At 34.2% G+C, this 21,376-nt stretch overlaps 1 protein-coding gene across 5 annotated transcripts in view; it reads right to left on the bottom strand.

Annotated features, from left to right (window-relative positions):
- The window catches only part of LOC127167242 (inactive rhomboid protein 2), a 47,070-nt gene that overhangs the window by 8,831 nt on the left and 16,863 nt on the right, over positions 1–21,376 (bottom strand). For all 5 annotated transcript variants that reach the window (XM_051113161.1, XM_051113163.1, XM_051113160.1 and 2 more), the window contains 16 exons: positions 20,048–20,181; positions 19,146–19,279; positions 16,567–16,750; positions 13,621–13,830; positions 12,706–12,834; positions 11,859–11,977; positions 11,478–11,690; positions 11,258–11,369; positions 9,001–9,075; positions 5,765–5,926; positions 5,310–5,395; positions 5,151–5,214; positions 4,948–5,042; positions 4,363–4,438; positions 4,142–4,242; positions 3,830–3,983 (listed from right to left, as the gene is read on the bottom strand). In XM_051113161.1, the coding sequence (XP_050969118.1) occupies positions 3,830–3,983; positions 4,142–4,242; positions 4,363–4,438; positions 4,948–5,042; positions 5,151–5,214; positions 5,310–5,395; positions 5,765–5,926; positions 9,001–9,075; positions 11,258–11,369; positions 11,478–11,690; positions 11,859–11,977; positions 12,706–12,834; positions 13,621–13,830; positions 16,567–16,750; positions 19,146–19,279; positions 20,048–20,161 (2,028 nt within the window). In that variant the 5' untranslated portion in view covers positions 20,162–20,181. The remainder of the gene's footprint in view (positions 1–3,829; positions 3,984–4,141; positions 4,243–4,362; positions 4,439–4,947; positions 5,043–5,150; positions 5,215–5,309; positions 5,396–5,764; positions 5,927–9,000; positions 9,076–11,257; positions 11,370–11,477; positions 11,691–11,858; positions 11,978–12,705; positions 12,835–13,620; positions 13,831–16,566; positions 16,751–19,145; positions 19,280–20,047; positions 20,182–21,376) is intronic.

A 21,376-nucleotide genomic window follows, 5' to 3' on the forward strand; every position in this document is an offset into this window, starting at 1 on the left:
CGCCATGGCTTCCTGTTCTGCCTGCTCTGCCTGCCTCGCCATGGCTCCCTGCTCTCCCTGCTCTGCCTGCCCCACCATGGCTTCCCACTCTGCCATTGCTCCACGGCCCAGGTCCTCTGAGGTCCCACTGTCTGCCATTGCTCCACGGCCCAGGTCCTCCAAGGTTACATTGTCTGCCACAGCTCCACGGCCCAGGTCCTCCAAGGTTCCACTGTCTGCCACAGCTCCACGGCCCAGGTCTTCCAGTGCTTCACCGTCTGCCACAGCTCCACGGTCCAGGTCCTCCAGTGCTTCACTGTCTGCCACTGCTCCATGGTCCAGGTCCTCCAGTGCTTCACTGTCTATCCCTGCTCCACGATCCAGGCCCACCTCCTCTACATGGACCTGGCCCTCCATCCCACCCCCTGTTTTGCCTCTGTTCCCCCACCCTCCTGGACTGTTGTTGTTTGAGCGCCAGGGGTTGCTCCTAGGGGGGGGGATTCTGTAACGCCACGCCAGCAGAGGGAGCCTTCACCCACTGACTGTTGCTGCTCCCTCTGCTGCTTTGTTGGTTGCTTCCTGTTTGGTGGCCATAAAGGGAGGCCATTTCCAAACAGACAACTGCGAAGTATTGTTTTGCTCTTGCAGACTCTACCAAGCGTTTTTCCCTGTTTTCATTGCTCTGTTTTGTCATTGCCACGGTTTTGTTTTATTGTCATAGTTTTGCTTTTGTTTTTCGCCATAGTTCTGTCAAGTTTTGCCATCGTTCCTTGCCTTGTTTATTTGTACTTTTCGGACTGCTCTCTCTGGTTATTGGACTGTGCCTGTTTTGTGGATTACGCTATTGTTTTGTCTTCGTCACACTGTTTGTTGGATATTGACCCTGCCTGTTGACTACGATCTGGTTATTAAAGCTTGCACTTGGATCTTATACGCTTTCTACGAGTCCTCATTACAGGAACTTGGGAAAGAAGTTCCATTGAAAAATCGAAAATTAGTCAATATGTTAAAAGATACCGTGGAACTGCCTGAAAATACAACAAAAGGTTGTTTTAAAATCTATTTTAAATAAAACATCGATATTACTGATATTAGACCAACAGCAGGTTTTTTTCTTATGGTGGTGCTGTTTTTGTTACAGTTACTTTTGATCAAACAAGCTTAGCATTCAAACTACTTAAATTCTACCATTTTAAAAAAATGTTGTGATGCTATTTAGTATGGCTATTTAGTATTTCTAGTATGGAAAGTTACTATAGTAACTTACTAACATTACAAATCTTTGTCAGAACAAGCTTGACAATTCAAATGGGATCTTTGGAAAAAAGTTATATCGAACAATGGAAAATTAGTCAATATGTTGGATTAAAATTGATCATCAGATAATGAGACAAAAAAGGAAACATTTAAGACAAAAAAGAAAGTATCCAGTTCATTCGCCACTGGAAAGTGTTGAGCGCATTAATGTAGCTGCATACTGTACTGCTAATACTGTAAGTCATCCAGGAATTCCATGATTCAAAATTTAATATGCACTGTATAAAATGTAGAATGCTGCTTAAATACTGTTGAAATAGAGTAGTATATGATATTCTGCACAGTAAATTAAAATCTTGCTGGAGGTAATTTTTGCAGTGACATCACTTCCTGTATAAGCTTTTTTTAGATCTGCAAGCTCAGCAGTGCCTTTTAGTATCTCATAAACATCACTAATCCATCCCTGACAGGAGGAGTGCATTCCAACTTTCCGTCAGCACATGAGAATGGAGATAAGAGCCTGGATTAACCAAAGGCTAGTAAGCAGATAACACACATCGATCACCAGATCTATCTGACATGAAGACAGGTAGAGAACACGCAGTGCCAGACTGGAAGGTGACCAACTTAGTATATTGGGCATCTTTAGGATGTCTTGGTAAGGTAAACAGACAGAAAACTGTCAAACGCAGTGCTAAAATTTGAACTTTAACCATAAGTTCTACTAGTATCAGTGCTGTAAAACACATCACTATATCACTATTATGATATTATGATGGTAAATAAATAAATAAAAGAGAGCAGGAATGGGATCACCATGAATCCCCAAGCTTTGGGTCAACCCCACTTTGATGTAGATAAAATGTTAAAAGACATTTAGGCAGTTTATGGGTAACTGCCTTGCACACAAATGTGTCAGGAGGCACTGTAACACTTTAACACATACATATATAACTAAATTGATTATAGTGTTCTGTATTTTCTGTAGAAATGTTTGAGAATATTCTGGCTTGTGTAATTTCTGGACTTTCAATAAATCTCTTGCTTTCATATTCTCCATCCTGAGAAATATGGAATTGTGTAGTTAAAATGGCACATCAAGAAGTGAAAGCAGCACTATTTATGTGAACTGCCATTCAAATACTGAAAAATAAACCATTTTAGCAACCAAAATATGCACTTCCCATTATACATTTGATTTAATCTAAAATCTTCATGTTGGAATAAAGAAAGCTCATTCATGTTATTTAACAACCACCAAACGTTTCCACTTATTTTTGAGTTCTTTGTTTTTGTTTTTCCTGTCACCATTTAATCTATAGAAGCTGATTACCTTGACTTAGAAAATGGTTGGATTGCAATTCCAATTTAAATGCAGACGACGGAAACAGAGCAAGCAAGGGATAAAAAATTAATGCAATAATATTAGTTCTGAATTTGTGAAATGGAAGAGGTGTGATTGCTGGTGTGTATTTCAGTATGTTTGTTTGAGTTTAAACAGATTTGTAGAGGGGAGCTGAGGTTACAGGAGGTTGAATAAGGACAATAAATGTGACTTTTGGTTACATTTGATGTTGTACAAATCAGGTAAATTTCTACCAGATAAGGACAAAAAAGAACAATAAAAGGCAGAGAAAAGGCAGTAATAGAGGAGAGCTGAGAGAGATAGGCCACTGGGGGAACCTTTTACCCTCTAGACAGAGTTATTTATTTCACCCAGTAATCCCAAACAGCTTCTCGGGTAAATGAATTAAGCTTCTGTACTTGGCAGGTTTCATTGGGGGCACATTCCTCTTTCCTCTTCTCGCTTTCTCTCTTCCTCACTTTCCCCCGTCAATAAATAACTGACTACCTTACAGTAAGTAAAATAAACAACCTACTCTTTTTTTGGCCTAATTGCACACAAGTAGATAATGTTTTGCAGATAACAAACAAATTAAGAAACATTTGACAACAACTTAAGAAATCTAAAGACACAGTAATTTTAAAACTAAAAATACTTCCCTTTGGAGTTTATGGACACTATATATGCTTGTGATTTGGGAGCATGCTTATTCACATTCACATGCATATACTAAAAGTGAAGGGTTGTTCTGGGTGCAATACAAGTTAAGAAGGCTAGAAACTGCCAAAAACATTATGTTTTGACTCATCCCTCAGTTGGTAAAAACAAACAAAAATTACATTTACAGTAAAGCACTTACAAAGGAAGTCTACAGGGTAATGCATGTCAGAGTGTAGAAGCAGAAATATTTTTACAGCTCTACACAGTAAAGACTGATGTAAATTTGCACAGCAGTATTAGAAGCAATTACACTGTTTAAGTCATATAGATATCGTTTTGAAACTGTGATAACAACCAATTATTCTGCAGCCGTGGTCCATAGAGCTTTTATTGAAAGTCTGTCAATTTGTATACCTTTTTTGTTTGTTTTAACCAAGCAACAAACAAGTTGATGTAATGTTTTTATAGTTTAAATAGTATTAAATCTGGAACATTACTAAATTTGAAATGTATGTTGGCATGAGATCATTTCAATGCAGCTCAAACATTTAGCTTAAGTTTAAACTTTGCTATAGCTTTATGCCATACCTCTGCTCTGTACGGTAGGAAAAGGGCGCTGGCAAGGTTTCCTGTAATACCACTGACAATGAAGATGATGGAAATGCGTAACCAGCCTGCTAGTTTCTCCAGGTCTCTAAGTACTGTCATTTGGAAGATCACAGACACCAAGCAATGCAGTAAACTGAAAGACAATCACATGAGCATGGTTCAAAGAAACTGTCAATAACATTTTTTGTGTTACGTGTCAAATCTAGACGTAGTCTCGGTCTACCTCCCCTTCTATGTATAGATATGAGAAACAGTGGAGAGAGAGTGAATATATAAAGACCTAAACCTTACCCAGCATGAAGAAAAAGTGACAGCCATAGTCTATAGAACTGATCTGGGACATTGGGGTTTAGGAAAGGCAGCAAGCCACACACATCATTCAGGCAGTGGACCTGTGAGGGTACAGATGTTTGAGAGCAAAAATGTCTTTACTCAAAATTTGACTATTAATTCTGTCCATAGAAGTCTGTCTGCAGAGAACAGAAAATTATGTTTTCAGTGTGAATGGATACCTGTGAACACAATGTGGCCTCCTCATGGAAATATCCACGCATGAAATGGCAATACTCCCAAGTTGTAATCTCACATCTTTAAACAAATGAAAATAGAACAGTTAAATTGCATAAAATTATAGTTCAAAAAAATTAATCTGTCAGATCAAGACAAGCTGGATGCAACTCTGTTAAAATGCTAGTTTACCAAAAATGTCAAATTCTGTGATTTTCTCACATTTCTCACGTTTTTTTTTTTTTTTAATTTGTTGAAAACCTTTCCCATTTACCACAGTTCTCAAATTTGTGTTCACATATACTGAGATGATTTAATATAAATATGTTTTGAGAGATATGGTGGATGACAAGATTTTGAGTAAAATTTAAGACAAAAAAACTAAAAATAATATATATATATATATATATATATATATATATATATATATAATTTCATTTTTGGGTTAACTATTTATTAAAGCCAATTACTGTGTATGGAACTAGAAAGATGTGGCTTTTGACTGTAAACATATGGCAAGAGTGTTTACAGGTTTAATGCAAACAGCCAAAATTTAAACCTTGTTTTTAATTCTTGGTAATGTTCATTACCTTCCTTTAGTTCCAATACAGCATGGTCTGCCCTTTAGTGTGCAGTCCATGTGTTTGTATCCTGTGTGGTTCCATGTTTTAGGATATGTACAGATCTGCAAAAGTGGTGTGAGGAAAAATAAGAAAGGCATAAAAGTCTTTATATATCCGTATCAAAAAGGTAGTAGTTAGATACATTAAGAATTTAACTGAACTTTTCTCACCGGCCACTCTGTGACGTTATCAGGCCAAACATGGGGTCCTGATGAGGCTGGCTCTTCACAAGTCCTGCTCCCAGCATGGATTGCAAAAACAAAATTATACTTTAAAAAAAATGCTCAAACATTTCCTCACACAATGAGAGATATTTCAGTGAAAGATACCTTGGGTCCTGATGGCAGACTATACCTAAAGATCTCTCCCCGTCTACATTCACTTTGTTCCATTTCATAAATGTTGCTAAAGTCTCCTAGGATCAGAAAAGAGCAAAAATGTTTTTAGCAGTCATTTAAATAAAGCAGTCAATTCTCATAAAGAGAAAGCATCAAAATCAAGACATCTTTATACTTCCAGGTCATAATGAATGAAAGCAATTAAAAGTTATGTTCAGCTTACTTCCTATAGGTGGTAGACAAGAGCTTTGTTTGAAATTTCTGACTGATTAATCTTCACTACTCTAGATGCACAACTGCTTTGTTGTTTGTGTATACATCCAATAAGATTGTGGAGTGTTTAGCTGCATGTATGTGACATAGGTTTAAGACTGCTTATTGCTGATGAATGTATGTGTGTGTGTGTGTGTGTGTGTGTGTGTGTGTGTGTGTGTGTGCACTTATACCGAGCAGTCATCACTCTGGGTCTGCACACATCCAGAACCATCGTTCTGTACACAGCAGCCGGACTCTCTCTCTAGATCTTTGGCCTGCTGTGCTAGCTTCGCTATTTGACTGTCTCGTCTGATGCATGGAGAAAATTTTGCTCCCAAGTGAATTAGATCCTCCTAAGAAACAAAGAACACAGTAGCAATAAACAGGTTTGTACACAGGTGTTCCAAAGAGTGAAATTAAATTTCTGTCATAAGTAACAGTGTAACAACAGTACAACAGCTGAGTATTTCACCCTAACAACCATAGACATTATTCCCACATTAATGTCATTTATGCTTTCTATTAAAAGAAAGAAATTAATTATCTTCCATAGAATATGAGAATCAACAAAAATAATAAATGTCACAAATATATATAATATATATATATAAATAATAAAATAATAAATGTCACAAATATATATAAAGTATATTTAACTAAATAATCCAGGTCTGTTAGTAAAATCTATTGAATTTAGTGATCTTTGATGCATTATGTACCAGTGGTGACCACTGAAAAACATTATTATTAATGTTAATAATATTAAAATATTGAGATGTCAATATGGCTCCAGGACTAATAAATTGTACACATTTTCAGTGGTCAAAAAATAAATGTGGGTCACTTTGCATTCGGCTGATACTTCTTTTTTTATTATTATTAAAAAGGATGGTCTGAAGAACAAATAATGTTGAAATGTGTCTTGTTTCTCTCTATCAAAACAATTGCAATAGCTCATCTTAGTGCCATAAATATTCTTTTTCTGTTTGCGTATCTCAACAGAGTTCTAATTTTCTACATAATTCTCATTCTTAATAAACATTTGCATAGAATATACCCATCTGAGTGCTAAAAATGCACTGAAAATGCAGTGGTGCAGGTATTAACTTGCTCTCAGTAGTCTATTCAGAAGATTCTATACTTGAATCGGTTTCAGGGATATTTATAAGAAGAAATTTTGTTAATTTTAACAGCTTATGAAGCTACAAAGAGTTTAAACATGCAGTATTGTAACTATGTTTGAAACAAATCCCTGGCTTTATAGGGAAGTGTGGTTGCTCTTTCCATGCATGTATTAACATCAATAAACCAAGATTTGTCTGACCTGGATTAAGCATTACAATTTTATTTTTATTTTTTTAATGTTATAACATATCTCAGGCCTAAAATAATTAACACTGGGTAAATGTAAACCTTAGGTAAATGAGATCCTGGGTAATCTTACTTTAATCTTACACACTGCTCATACTTTACCTGATATTAACAGTTAATGGTTGTTCAAATTCTGATGTGTCATACTATACATTCCTAAACCCTGGATTGCTGTTATTATTTGCAGACTTTCAGTGTCAACATTCATGACTGAACAGAAATTTACATTTGGTTTTTATTCACTGAAAATGGGTTTAACATTTTGGACATAATGGGACTGAACCATGCAGGGCTTACAAAAACAATGTAAAAAAAAAAAAAAAAAAAAAAGTTTCTCAGAACCAGAATCTAAAATCATATTAAAATATTTAATACTTCTTGAGTTACAGGTATGCAGAACATTTCTGGCACTCAGACAAATATGTTCTATGCAGTTTTCTTGACAGAGGGAAACAGGACACCTTTCTATTTTAAAAATTATTGTTCTTCAGACATTGTTTCTTAAATACAAAAAGTATCAGCTGTATGTAAAGTGAACAAAATTTGATTTTCAACCTTTGAAAATGAGTAGGATTCAACAAGTTGGACACTGAGTCACATTGGGTCCCCCGTATCTCTGTGACTGAACAATATAGGGCCTTTAAAATGAAGATTACAAATGAAAAGTTTATTTTTTTTTAAAAATATTTATGACACGCACATCCTATGCAATTGTTGTAACAGAGTGAAACAAGATACATTTCTAGTTTCAACATTATTTGTTCCTTAGATCTTCCTAATACAAAGTATTAGCTGATAATCAGCTGAGTATCAGTATAACATTTTAATCCAGGAGCCCAATATTTAGATCCCAATATCTCTGGAACTGAACTAAATGGGGCCTTAAACATAAAGATGCAAAAAGGAAAGATTAACATCTGAAATCTAAAAGCATTAAGATATCTGTAATACTTCTTAAGTTATAGACTTGCAAACTTTGGAGAAAAAACTTTAAAAGTTTAAAAGCTTTTTCCCATTTTTGTGGTTTCATGACCATTTAACAGAGACAAGAACGGGACAATTATTGCCGAAAGTAGCAATTATACAAGCATAATGTCTTTGTGTAAGCATCTATACTCAAGACACACTGTCTTTTATCAAAATGGTTCTCACACTTGCATTTAAACTGACGCTGTTTGTTTACAAAAGAGTGAGGACTCGTGCAGAGCTTTACCAACATCTAAAACTCACAACTTAAAAGTGGCTGATGGCTGATGATTTTGATGTCAAAGAGGATGACATGGAATTTTACGCTGTGAGTTTGTTTTTTGTGCTGTGAATTTTTTCAAACATTGGTACTGCTGGTAAAGGTCTGCACACGTCCTCACTTGTTGCAAACAAACAGGGTTAGCTTACATGTGAGTATCCACCCGCACATATGTCATTATGCGATGCAAAGTTCACGCTCCAGGCAGTCATGAATGCACTGAAAACAAATACCTAGGCTGTGGACTGAAGGTAATAATGACTGTTTTCGCCTAATAGGACCTCACTGTATCATCAGGGGATTCATTTGTTCTTGCTTGTGTATGTTTTTTGACTCTCAAAAAGCGGCGACCAGAGACGTGCAGTGTATGTATCGCTGAGGACAACGGTTTCACCTAAAAACTTCTTTACTGTTGTACTGAAGAAAAGAAAGTTACCTACATCATGGCCTGAGGGTGGGTAAACTAACAGCAAATGTTCATTTTTGGTTGAACTATCCCTTTAAGTTTGGATGGAAGTTTATGTTCCAGGTTTTCTACATACTGTACTGTAAATACAGTACCTGCCTGTGAGTTTTTGGTTTTAAACTCCTGCATCTGGGTTCAGTGTTTATGTCTGTGTTTGTGTGCCATTACACGTAATATAAACAAATGATTTTGGTAGCACTACAGCACACCATGAGTGTATATTAACAATTAGCAATTGTCGCTTGCGTTTGAGATATGATCTGATCTGGACCTGGCAACAGTGATGTCTCATAAGTGTTGTTGGTCTTAACACCTAAGTTGTTAGGTGTTTCTGTGTCACTTACAGAGCAAGGACCAATCCAGAAGTTCTCTTGCTGGACATGCTTCACACTCTCATAGATTCCTTTGTTTCTTAGTACCTGACAGAGAGAGAAAAGAGAAGGGGAATGAATGATGGGCAATCAAATGTAAACTCTCTAATGTGTAACTGCTCACACATTAGTAGCTATTACACAACACCAGAGCAGGCCCTTACAGAGCATGTCAGAGCTGCATAATGTCTGACATAATGAATGGAAGACAGAATATTATCAGCATGGCTGACTTAAACAGTGTAAAATTAATTGGGTGATTAAATGGGCTGTTGATTGCTTTCTGTCCCCTCTTAATCTGTAATAAATGTCCCTAGTGAAAACTAAATATACTAAAATGTATTTGAATTACGTTTATTTCATGGTAAGTATACTACAAATACATTTACATATTATGTCCTTAATAAAAAAAAAATCCTGCAATTGTACTTTTAGTATACTAAACTGGTATATTTAAAATCTGCTAAATTGGAACAAATTTTTGCACTTTAATTTTGTGGAAGTGGTGCTGAAGTCCAACTAAAGGTTTACTTAAGTATATTTGATTGTGCTAAAGTGGAACTACTGCAAGTATACTTTAGGTACACTTTAAATATTTTTTATTTAAAGAACGACATTATTTAAAAATCATACATTCCTCATCAATAGTGACATTAAAACATATTTCAGGCTTAATATTAAAGGGATGATATTATGCTTTTGAACTTTTTGAACTTTAGTCAGTGTGTGGTGTTTATGTTTGGGGCATAAAAAATATCTACAAAGTTACAAATCTCAAACTCCACTCCAAAAGGAGATATTTTGTTTTTTAAAAATCCCTTTTCAAGAACTACAACGAAAGGCTCCTTTGGACTACCAACGTTTGTTTTCCGCATGCAATGATGTCACAAAGTGGTCATTAGAATATCATTAAAATAAATCCCGCCCACAGAAATTCGAATTGTTGGAGGGAGGGTAGGGACGAGGTGGGGGATTAGAATAACTTTAGCGATGCAGCACGAAGAGACGTTTTAACGAGCCGCATATAAACACAAGCATTGACTAGAGTGGCCACTTCAAACCAGTAATGCGCCGCAGACGTGTTCAGTACAGGGGGTCAAAACATATGCCGAAGCCGCGATTTACTCCGGTTGTGCGTCGGAGCCGTAACGCGCCACAGATGTGTGCAGTGTGTGGTAAGAGATTTATTCATCATACAATGTAGATAGCTTCACTGCATAAACTTGCACTAGAACAGGCTAGGCTGATCAGTGATGATGTTCTTTGATAATGTTAGGCTGCTTTTAGCCTTATGCTGGAGCTGGTTTCAGGCAATGAAACTAAGTATGTAAATAACTGAATACATTAGCACGATAAAATCATGTATAGGCGATCTCGCAGGCTGATGATAGGACCCAACACTACTGTAGCATATTATTTACTCACCCTCCATGCATCCTAGGTGTATATGACTTCCTTCTTTCAGACGAATGCAATCGGAGTTATATTAAAATTTATCCTGGCACTCCCAAGCTTTATTAACCCCCCTGTACATGGAATTCTCTTCTTCGACAAGGGGCGTGGCAGTATTGAAACACCGTCTAAGCTGTTTGCCAGTCGCAACGCAGTGGGAGAGCTAACCAATCACAACACATTTCGTTTTTCGGAAGGCTGTGAGAGATGTATTGTAATAATGTAAATTATGATAAAATAATGCGTTTTTTGAACCACCAGGCATGAAAGCATGTTCTAGTACACCCCAAAACAAAATCAAGACTTTGTAAAAGAGCATAATATGACCCCTTTAAGAAATGTGCATTGTGCACCACTAGTACTCCAAATACAGTTAAATTATAATTTCTTATATTAGTAAGTCACAAGCGATAAGTTAGTAAATATGTTAACAGACTTGAACTACACACAGTATAAAATAAATGCATTTTAAATCTATTACTTTTTTACAAGGGGTGACAAGGGTCTTTCCTGACCAGCAATTTAAAAATTATATCTACCATGTGACAATACTGCTTGTGAAAGCTGGTTCAGCATAAGGCTTAAATCATAAATACATATTGCTACATAGCAAACGTGGATATGAAGACTTTTTTTTCATGAAGTTAAGTGAGAACTGTCTTTTGCTGAAATGGAGAGATTTTAAAAATAACCATGTGATTTGGTCATGTCTGATGTTTTCTCACAATATAATTTATAATATATAATAACCCTGAGAGGATTCTTTCTGTTATCTTACCAGCTGAGTGGTGGAATGTTGGGCAAAGCCCACAGGAGCAAATCCATATGTAATGCAGGACAGCAATGTTATGATAATATGCACAAAGGTAATCCAGTAGGTAAAATATGGCCTGACAAAAAGACAAATAATCATCACAACGTTTTCTCAACATTCTAAAAGCAACATCTAATTCTGACATGGTTCTGTCAGAGGAGCCTATCTGGTGTTCCTAACTCACCGATGACTTTGAATATCTTCCAGTTGTTTCTGTACTTGGCTGCTAAGGCTGTGTCTATAGTGTCGGTTTAGCCACTTCCCCACCACACCCATTCCATACTGACGCTTCTGCTTATCAAACGCAAAGTGCTTCACTTTGGAGGTAATTCGACCACCACGACGAGAAGATTCTCTCTCAGAGGGGGTCACAGTTTTAGTGAGATCCTTTTTCCCCCTAGAGGGAAAGAAAGAAAAAAAAAGCAATGGCAATATTAAAACAGATGAGTACTATATATCTGCAAAACTGAAAATCTGCAGAATAGGCAACAGATCTAGTTTAACAACTTAAATTGTTTCAAATTTCTGTGTTTAAGCTTCAGGTTGGAAGATTTTCACAACTTACAAGTTGGGAAATGATATACCCTCGCCCAAAGAAACATCTGCCACATGACAAGAAGCTGATATAGGGGGTGACTCAAAAACATCATCTGCCATAGAATAAAGCTCCTCATGGACATCTACCTATGAAAGAGTGAAAGAGATAGAATAACAGACATTAAAACATACACACATTTTACATATAAATTATTTGATATAAAAAATATCCAATTAGTTGAACTCTAATCCTTATTATTTGAGTAATTAAATAATTCTTAAGCAAATCTAATCTTTATATGTAATTTCATAATGTTGTTTCTTAAATATTGTTAAAATGTACTGCCAAATGTGCAAACAAGCATTTATGGTAACTCAAATATACTCATGTCATTTCTATGTAATTTCTACAGAAATTTTACGTCATGCATTTAAATATATTTGTAATTTCACATTTGTAATGGTTGCAATTTAGTACATTTTAAACATTTACCTTTAAATGTAATATTGAAGAACACAAAAATTATTCTTAGTTAAGATTATAATCAAGTACTTTTACCATGTTAAATAAAATATCAAAATAATTGTAACAACAAAAGATTATTAAAACAATGATTTAAAATGTACTTTGGGGTAAAACTAATTTGATATTACAAAGTGCACTTTTTAAAAAGCGTACATAATCATGTCAGTAAACAGTCATGAAAGTACATACTCTAAGTACACATAAGTACCCTTCTATTTCAGTATATATTTTAATTAATATTTTTAAATATAATTAAGATTTGAAGTGCAAGGGTGCTTTCGATACAACTAAGCACACTTCTCTTTCAAAAGTGAAAAGACTGGAGACAAAGCCAGATAAATATACGCACTTTGCTAAAAAAAACTGAATCAGAGTTGTCTGCTGTATCCACAGTGTCATCTTCAAGCCAGCTGGGCCGAGCAAAACTCCTCCTCTGAAATCCACGTCCACTTTGAGTGCCCTGTAGACCCTGTCGACCCTACAGGACCAGAACATGTTATGAGAGGACAGAACCACATGACAACCTTACACATTCCAGTGAAAATATAAGCAACAAGAAAAAAAAGGTTTTTAAACAAACCATTAAAGGATTGGAAACTTACTTTATAATGGTCAAAAACATACATACTCAATTTATTATAATCACGCACTTTAAGGAATAGTTCAAACTAAAAAAAATTTTTGTCACCATTTACTCACCCTCTTATTGTTCCAAACCTGTACGAATTCCTTTCTTCTGCTGAACACAAAAGAATATATTTTGAAGAATGTGGGTAACCAAACAGTTGCTGGTAGCCAGTGACTTCATCAGTATGCAAAAAAGAAAAGAAAAGAAAAGAAAAGAAAAGAAAAGAAAAGAAAAGAAAAGAAAAGAAAAGAAAAGAAAAAGAAGAAAAAGAAAGAGAGAAAGAAAGAAAACTGTTTGGTTAACAACAACCACAAACTGTTTGGTTAACAACATCCTACAAAATTTCTTTTTTGTGTTCAGCAGAGGAAAGAAACTCAGGTTTGGAACAACATGAGGGTAAGTAAATGATGACTTTTTTTTTTTTTTAGATGAATTATCCCTTTGCAAATTCAAGTACCTCACCTGGAGGTAAATACTAACATGCAAGAAAAAAGAAAAGAAAAGAAAAGAAAAGAAAAGAAAAGAAAAGAAAAGAAAAGAAAAGAAATTAACAAACACTAATTAACACCAATTAAATATCTATCTACCAATTAAATTAACTATCTATGTCAATACTTTCCGTGGTGACACACACACCTTAAGAAGGTTGGATGCAGCACGGAGGCTCATACGAGCCACCGATTCTCTTTTTCTCCGTGGCAAACGTGTGTAACCAGAGCGCTGGCTGGTGAACGAGCAAAGAGAGGTCACACCTGGGGTCAAAGGAGGATATGCTGTATGGGGTGTCCTTGGTCGCTCAGACTCCTCGTAACGAAACTGTCGACCACGAGCCAAAGGATCCACAATCTTTAGAGTGACAGAGAGCAAAAAAAAAGGACACACACACAAGTCTTACTTAACTGTCATAATTAACTGACAAAATGTACTTAACTACTTAATAAAGAATTCAGTTGAAGGAATGGATGATTTTGTCATAGAAACTGAATACACTGAAAACAAATAAGAAACACAGAGCAAGTCATACTATCATGCAGAGAAAGGCCTAGAAAATGCAGCTAATCTAAAAAAAAATGCATTAAAAAATGCATTAATGCTAAAATGCTAAATGCTAAAACATGCTCTGTATGAGCTCGGAATGTGCATTACAGCTAATTTTATTAATGTTTAAACAGAAGATTTGTAACAGAGTTGTCGACTAGTCCAAAAGAAAGGAAACCCTAGAAGACAGTCAGAAACATTGTGTGATATTGACATTATTGGTCATTAAAATCAACTGAATACGTTGGTCACAATTATTGGCACCCCTAGAAATTCTTATGAGTCAAATATCTCTGAAATATATTCCCATTCATATTTAAAATTTTTTAGCACACCAGGGTGGAGCTAGGAGCATGAAACTGTCCAGCCATAACTTCCTGTTGCACAGGATTTTAAATATGAGAAACACAAAGGCCAAATTCCCTTAACTGTCCATCACAAGGAGTAAAACCAAAGAACTTAGCTCTGATGTGCTGAGATCAGATTGCTGAGCTTCACAAAATAGTGGCTGTAAGAAAAGAGCTAAAGCATTCAAAATCCCCATTTCCACCATCAGGGCAATAATTAAGTTCCAATCAACTAAAGATGTTACAAATTTGCATAGAAGAGGACGTGTGTTTATATCATCATAACTGATGGTGAGGAGGAGACTTTGAGTGGCCAAAGACTCTCCAAGGATTACAGCTGGAGAATTGCAGAGATTAGTTGAGTATTGGGGCCAGAAAGCCTAAAAAATTCAAATAGCCCCTACATCACCACAAGTTGTTTAGGAGGGTTTCAAGAGAAATCCTGTTCGCTCATCCAAAAACAAACTCCAGCATATTAAGCTGTCAGATACGACTAGAACTTCAAACGGGACTGGCTTCTATGGTCAAATGAAACTAAAAAAAAGAGCTTTTAGACAGCAAACATGTATTCTATCGAATACTAAGAGATAAAAAATTTAAACCTGACTGCTACAGTTAGAAATGTTATAATGGGCCATGTTTAGATCTTACATCAGGACAATGATCCAAAACAAACACAAAAATGTGTCACTGAAGACAAAAGGAAGCTTCTGCCATGGCAATCCTAGTTCCCTGACCTGAACCCATTAAAAAATGAGAGAAGCACCAACATGGAACTGGGAATCTGAAGGATCTGAAGAGATTCTGTATGAGGGAATGGTCTCTTGTTAGGTGTTCTCCAAACTCAACAGGGATTATAGGAAAAAAATTTAGAGCAATTATCTTGGGATGACTTTGCAATAATTGTGGCCAACGTGAACTAGAGGAAAACATGTAGTTCATAATGAGATTTTCCCCCCACTTTTTTATCTTTTTACTTCAATGAAAGATTAGAATTTTGTGATTTGTTTTTTTTAATGAAAGATCAAAGGATAAACAATGCAGATTTATTTCCATAGCTGCCTTTGCTCATATTTACCAAGAGTACCAATATTTGTGGAGGGCACTGTAATTCCAACAGCAAAAGTCAGTTTTATTGACTGGGATGCATATATATATATATATATATATATATATATATACACATACATGTATATATATTAAACAATGAAATAATTTTGAATACTAGCTTTTTTAAAAAAATAGTTTAAAACTGGCATTTTAAATATATCACAATTTAACTAACATTCAGTATTGTCATATGTTACAATACGTAAATTACATCTAATCTGTAAAACTTTATTACATTTTTAAATAATGTTTGATTTATTTTTCTAAGTTGCTAAGTTTGTTCTGTTTTATGTATAAAAATGTTATTTGCTGTAACTCTGTATAAGGCACACCAGGGCCAACTTTAAATCATAAACATATAAAAAGCCTTCACACCCTAAATATAAAAAGTAACTGTACATGAGAGGCACCAAGATCACATGAAAAGCTTCATGTGCACCAGCAACTATATATTATATAAGACTATACTATATGTTCTTAAGTCATTTTTATTCATAATGTTCATGTCTACTGAATGGAAATTTGTCTGAGCCTGCCACAAATGACATGGAGAAAACGCATGCAAAATCTGAGGTGAAGTTAAATAATTTAACATTCTGCTTTAGATACAAGATATGAAGGAATTTGAATTTTTTAAAAATTCACCATAGCCTTTGTACAAATATAATGTGCATAAAAAAATGAAACAATCTAGTATTTCCAATGCATCAATAACATTTATTCAAATAGCCTCATGCATGAGAGCAGCCCCTGACTGAAAAAAGATGTAGGCCAGTTATAAGCTTATATTCAAAGACATTGGAATAAAACAATAATAGTTGAATAATTCAACTTCTTAAGCTACTTTTTATAATGTCAATTCAATGCTTTAATCTGTTACAACAGTTCTTAAATTATCTTTAAATTAATTATAATTAATAATTAATATATCATTGATACAACTAATCAGCAAATCTGATTACACATTTTAATTAACATCCCTTTTAATATATAGAAAAATATTAAAAGATTAAAAGAAAAAAAAATTATTATCTTTCTATTTGTTGTACATTAAGTACAAAAATTATATTGTGTACATTTAGGATACCTTTGGCATTCTGGGGGCCACTGGTGACTCTGGGCCATAATCTAGGCTGGCTGCCTCATTCTGCTCACAATACTGAGGCTTCAGTTTGCCATATCTCTGACTGCAGTGCCGAAGACTCTTCCTGTGCCATTCCTGCTGCTTGGATTCACTATCACTGCCCACTCCAAACCACTGAGCTGTACCCCTGCATTAAAAAACAAAAAAAACAAAAAAACAAAAAAAACCTTTACTGTATGACAATGTTGGTCAAACACTTTTTAATTATTATGCAAGTAAAAATAATCATAAATGTGTATAATGATATTAGATTCTAAAAAAAGCTTTTGACAGGGTTCTAAACCCCTTTATTTTTGAAACTTGCAAAGCATTTGGTTTTAATCAAAAGTTTATTAAATAAATAAATAATTGACAAAATGCAAGAGTTAGGGCCAATGGAGCTCTTTTAGAAAAATTTGAATTAATGAGGGGTATAAGATATTTGCTTAATGTATAGCGCCATTAGCAAAGAGTATACTTCTACAATAAAAGATCTTAGAGTCGAGAATGAGGAGCACAAACTTGCATTGTATGCAGTATTGTTTTTAAAAGATGTAGAAAATTCATTGCCCTCAGTGTTAGAAGAAATGGACCTCTATGGAGATTTGACAGGTTATAAACTACAGTTTTACAAGGCAGAAGCTAGGAATGGGGGTAAACTACAAAAGGGTTTTAAAAAGAAATATGATATTAAATGGAATCAATCTTAATGTACTTGGAAGTGATGTGTAATGTAGAGACAATGTAAAGAATTTCTAAAAGTGTAATTATGATACTTTAGAAACTATTTCTACTATTTCTGTTTCAAAATCTTCCAGTTTATATATACACCTTAGTAGTACACGTGGAATATTTGGTATATATGGTACTTTTAGAAAATTTATTTGGGATGAGGGGAAACCAAGAGTAAAACTCACAGGCTTACAAAACAGTAAAGAAATAGAGTGTTTAGCATTGACTAACTTATAGCATTATTACTGTGTAGCCTGTTCAGCCAATTTTAAATAGGATGCAAGTGGATAATGCATCAAAGTGGAAATGTGTGGAGACTGGATTACTAGATGCTGTCAGTACATTCTTTGGGAGAAAGACAAATATGAATCATAGTTATTATTGCATAGGTGAAACTTTTAGATGTTTTAGATGAAGATTAGGGAACGCAAGCTGGTTTGTTTAAGAGAAAGAGATCCAGATTTTAAAACCAAATGCCTTTGATCAAGGCTTGGGCTGACAAAGGGTTTATAAGATTTTATCAAATTTATTGTTAAATCAAATAATTTTATAAATATCTACAAAAAAAAAAGTTATTTAAAAGATTAAATTTTTTTTTTTTAAAAAAATCATAAAAAAGTACATAATTTACATAAGATTAACGTTAAATGGGAAGTTGAGTTAGAAAATAAAATAATGGAAGGGTATTGGAAACAAAGATTAAAATAAATTCTAAAAACCACGCAAACTCCACTTTGGCTAGTATAACAGAGATATTTCATAAAACCAGAAATACCATCCAAGTATAATCAGCCAGCTTCAGGATGCTAAAGAAATTGTGGTGTACTTAAAGTTCATTACACACATTTTTTTTTTTTTTTTTTAATTCTTGCAAAACAATAAAAAAAAAAATGAAAAAAAAAAATTGTTTTCAGGTAATATAATGTTTTTAAAGAAACCAAATATAATAAAGATACAAAATAAAAACTTCAGAAGTGTATGTTGGATGATTTTTGTACTTTATGACTATTCCCACTATGTTCTGGAATGTTACAGAAAGCATTAGAATATTACAGAATATTACAGAAACTTCTTGAATGTTCCCATACTTGCAAAAACAAACAAAAAAAAAAAAGAAAGAAAACAATTCGTACAAAAACTTATTTGAACTAAATCAATGTTTCATAAATAATGATAGAAGTTCTAAAATGTACCTGACCTAAATATTTACCAAAATATTGATGCTATATGAAAATAAATAATACAATAATAATTAGTACCACAGAATTACAGAAGAACAATAATTATTATTACACTGTGTTACTTTTCTTATACCTTCTGGGGGAAGGGGGGAAAAAGTTCTGTCTTTATAAAAGAAATGTTTATTTGTATAAAGTATTAAATGAATTATACTGCCACCTAGTGTCTGACACATTCATGGGGCACCTGAATAGTGAATGAAATTTCTGACCAACCCACTAGGCTTGACATTTATACCACTTAAAATCTCTGTAAGGTTAGGAGACATGTATTTTATTATATAGGCTAATCAATTTATTATTTTTGCCAAATAGGAGATAAAATTAACTATCAAAATGTTTTTTGTTTACATGGGTGCTAACTGTGTTTGCTATGTCTAAATCTGTTATTACTGACAAACAATCTTCTATATTAATCTATTTTTGTATCTGCATATTTTATTTTAATTAAATTCTCCTTGTCTTCTCAATGCTAAAGTTTCTTTTCAGTCCTATATTTCTAATTAAGAAAAAAAAAACATCTATTCATCTATTTCTTTATCCACTCATTCACCTGTGATAGGGTAAGTTTACCTGCGAATGCTTTGAGAGAGCGATGTTTGCCTCTTGAACGTTGTTCGTCTGTCCCTTGCAGATGGACTGCTATCTGACAATCCTTCACTTGACTGCTGTAGACTCACACTCTTCTTAAAAGATGGCCGCAGGGACTATAAATCACAAACATTCATGCAGTTAGGACCCACTAAACTGCATTAGCTGTGTAGCCTTAAACAGCTTCAAACTAAATTCTTGGATATTTCTTAATAACTTCAAGGCATTAACTTAGTCACAAAGTTTACAACTAATTCTTTCTTAAAAGCTTTCTATGCAGCAGGAAAATTCTTTAAAATGTTAATTACCTGTGAACTGACAAAAATCTGCAGGTCTAAATTGTAAAGTTGTTTTGCAGCCAGTTAAACAGAACTGGCCGTTTTCATCAGCTTTTGCCATTTAGTAATCAAGATGTACTAATAAACTGTGAATAAATGGTCTGTGGGCATGCCATAGGAATTTCTTAACTGCTTAGTGCTCAGCAACTAACATTTTTATTTGACTGATATGAATAAAATAGTTAGTTTAATCTCTTATTTCATTATTAATATCTTGATAACAACAACACAAATCCACCAGAGAGTATGTTTTATTTATCCATATCTATCAATTAAAGTTGATCTTACAAGCATTGAAACCTATTTTTGTCCACAACTTGCAGTTAAATGCTAAAATGCCTTTTTTTTTTACATCAGTCTACAATCCATACACACAATAACAAAGCAAACAACATTCTAAAAAAATAAAAATAAACAAACAAACTATTTGCATTGCGTCAAAACTAAAATGAAATAGAAATTTTACAAAAATAGTTTTCATTTTTTCAAACTGAAGACAGAAATGGCCCAAATCTTGTGGACCACATTGTGAACTCTTTTAGATACCTTTTTGTCAGCCTCAGGTTTGGGAATTGCAATCATCAGACTTGGCGGCTTCTTGCTCTTCAGCCTTGATTGACCACTGTTACTGTTTGAGGCATCTTCTTCCTCAGATGACATCCTGATTCAGTTTTTTAGGGCTGTTTTGAGAAAATTAATTAATTAATTAAATAGTCAAAACAATATTTATTATTTGATGTGACATTTAGGTTTTAAATCTAACAAAAACTGAAACGAGAAATTATATATGCACCATTTGTAACAATATTTATGTATAAACATTACATTTAATGGGATTAATGAAAAATAAATCATGTTTATTAAGAAACCAGGCAGATAAAAAAGTATATCCAGTATATAAAGGGGAGCATCAAGGCAAATCTTAATGTTTACATAAGTTTTTGAAGGTATTTTAGATGTACCCTTCACAATCTATGATGTCCCACAATCATAGTGTATAGTATGGTCCATGCATTTCTTCATATTTTTTATAGTGAAAATATAGTGCTGTATAGCCTTTATGTTCCAAATGCTGATTTTAAATTCCAGATAGCTCCAGATCATTTAGAATGTTCAGTGCTTTTTGTGACCAACATATATGGCATTATAAAAAGTGAGCAACAGACACATCTGTAAAACAGTTTAAAGAAAATGTTGCCATGTATTTAAGTATTTAATGTATTTAAGAAAATGTTGCCATATGGCCACAGTGTACCACAATGGAAAATGGCCAAAAAAGTAGTTTTTCTATTAAATTATGATTTTCTTTTCAAATGAAATGACCATTTCTTTTAGAAATTGATGTAACCAATCTTAATTTCCATCAAAATCTGCCACACACACACAGACACATTCACACAAGCACAAACACATTCATTGTTACAGTCACTGAAAGCCTCATTGTCATCACATGGAAGAGCCAACTCTGGACTATTCCTATTGCCCTTTCCGTGAGATACTGCTGTATTAATTTTCTTAAAAGACTAAATAATTTCCTTATTCATACATAAATACAACTATTCTTCAATAAACACTTCAAATAAATAAATAACTGCAATCATATTATCGACATTACTATTTATAAAAAAACCCAATGGGGAAAAACATTACTTCAATTCAACGGTGGTACAGTGTTGCCATATGGCAACATTGATATTTTCTCATTTTACAGAAAAGCTATATTAGACAGTGTTTAATTGTGAATAAAAATATGTCATTTAAGCAAAGATGATGCAAAAACAATCCCCCTTGCGAAGAGATGTTCAGAAATTAGGTTTACAGAGCAATTTTTGGAGCACTTCAATAGGTGTCCTCCATGTTGCGGTGACAGTAGGA

Source organism: Labeo rohita, chromosome 6 (genome assembly GCF_022985175.1).
Source record: "Labeo rohita strain BAU-BD-2019 chromosome 6, IGBB_LRoh.1.0, whole genome shotgun sequence".
Lineage (NCBI taxonomy): Eukaryota > Metazoa > Chordata > Actinopteri > Cypriniformes > Cyprinidae > Labeo > Labeo rohita.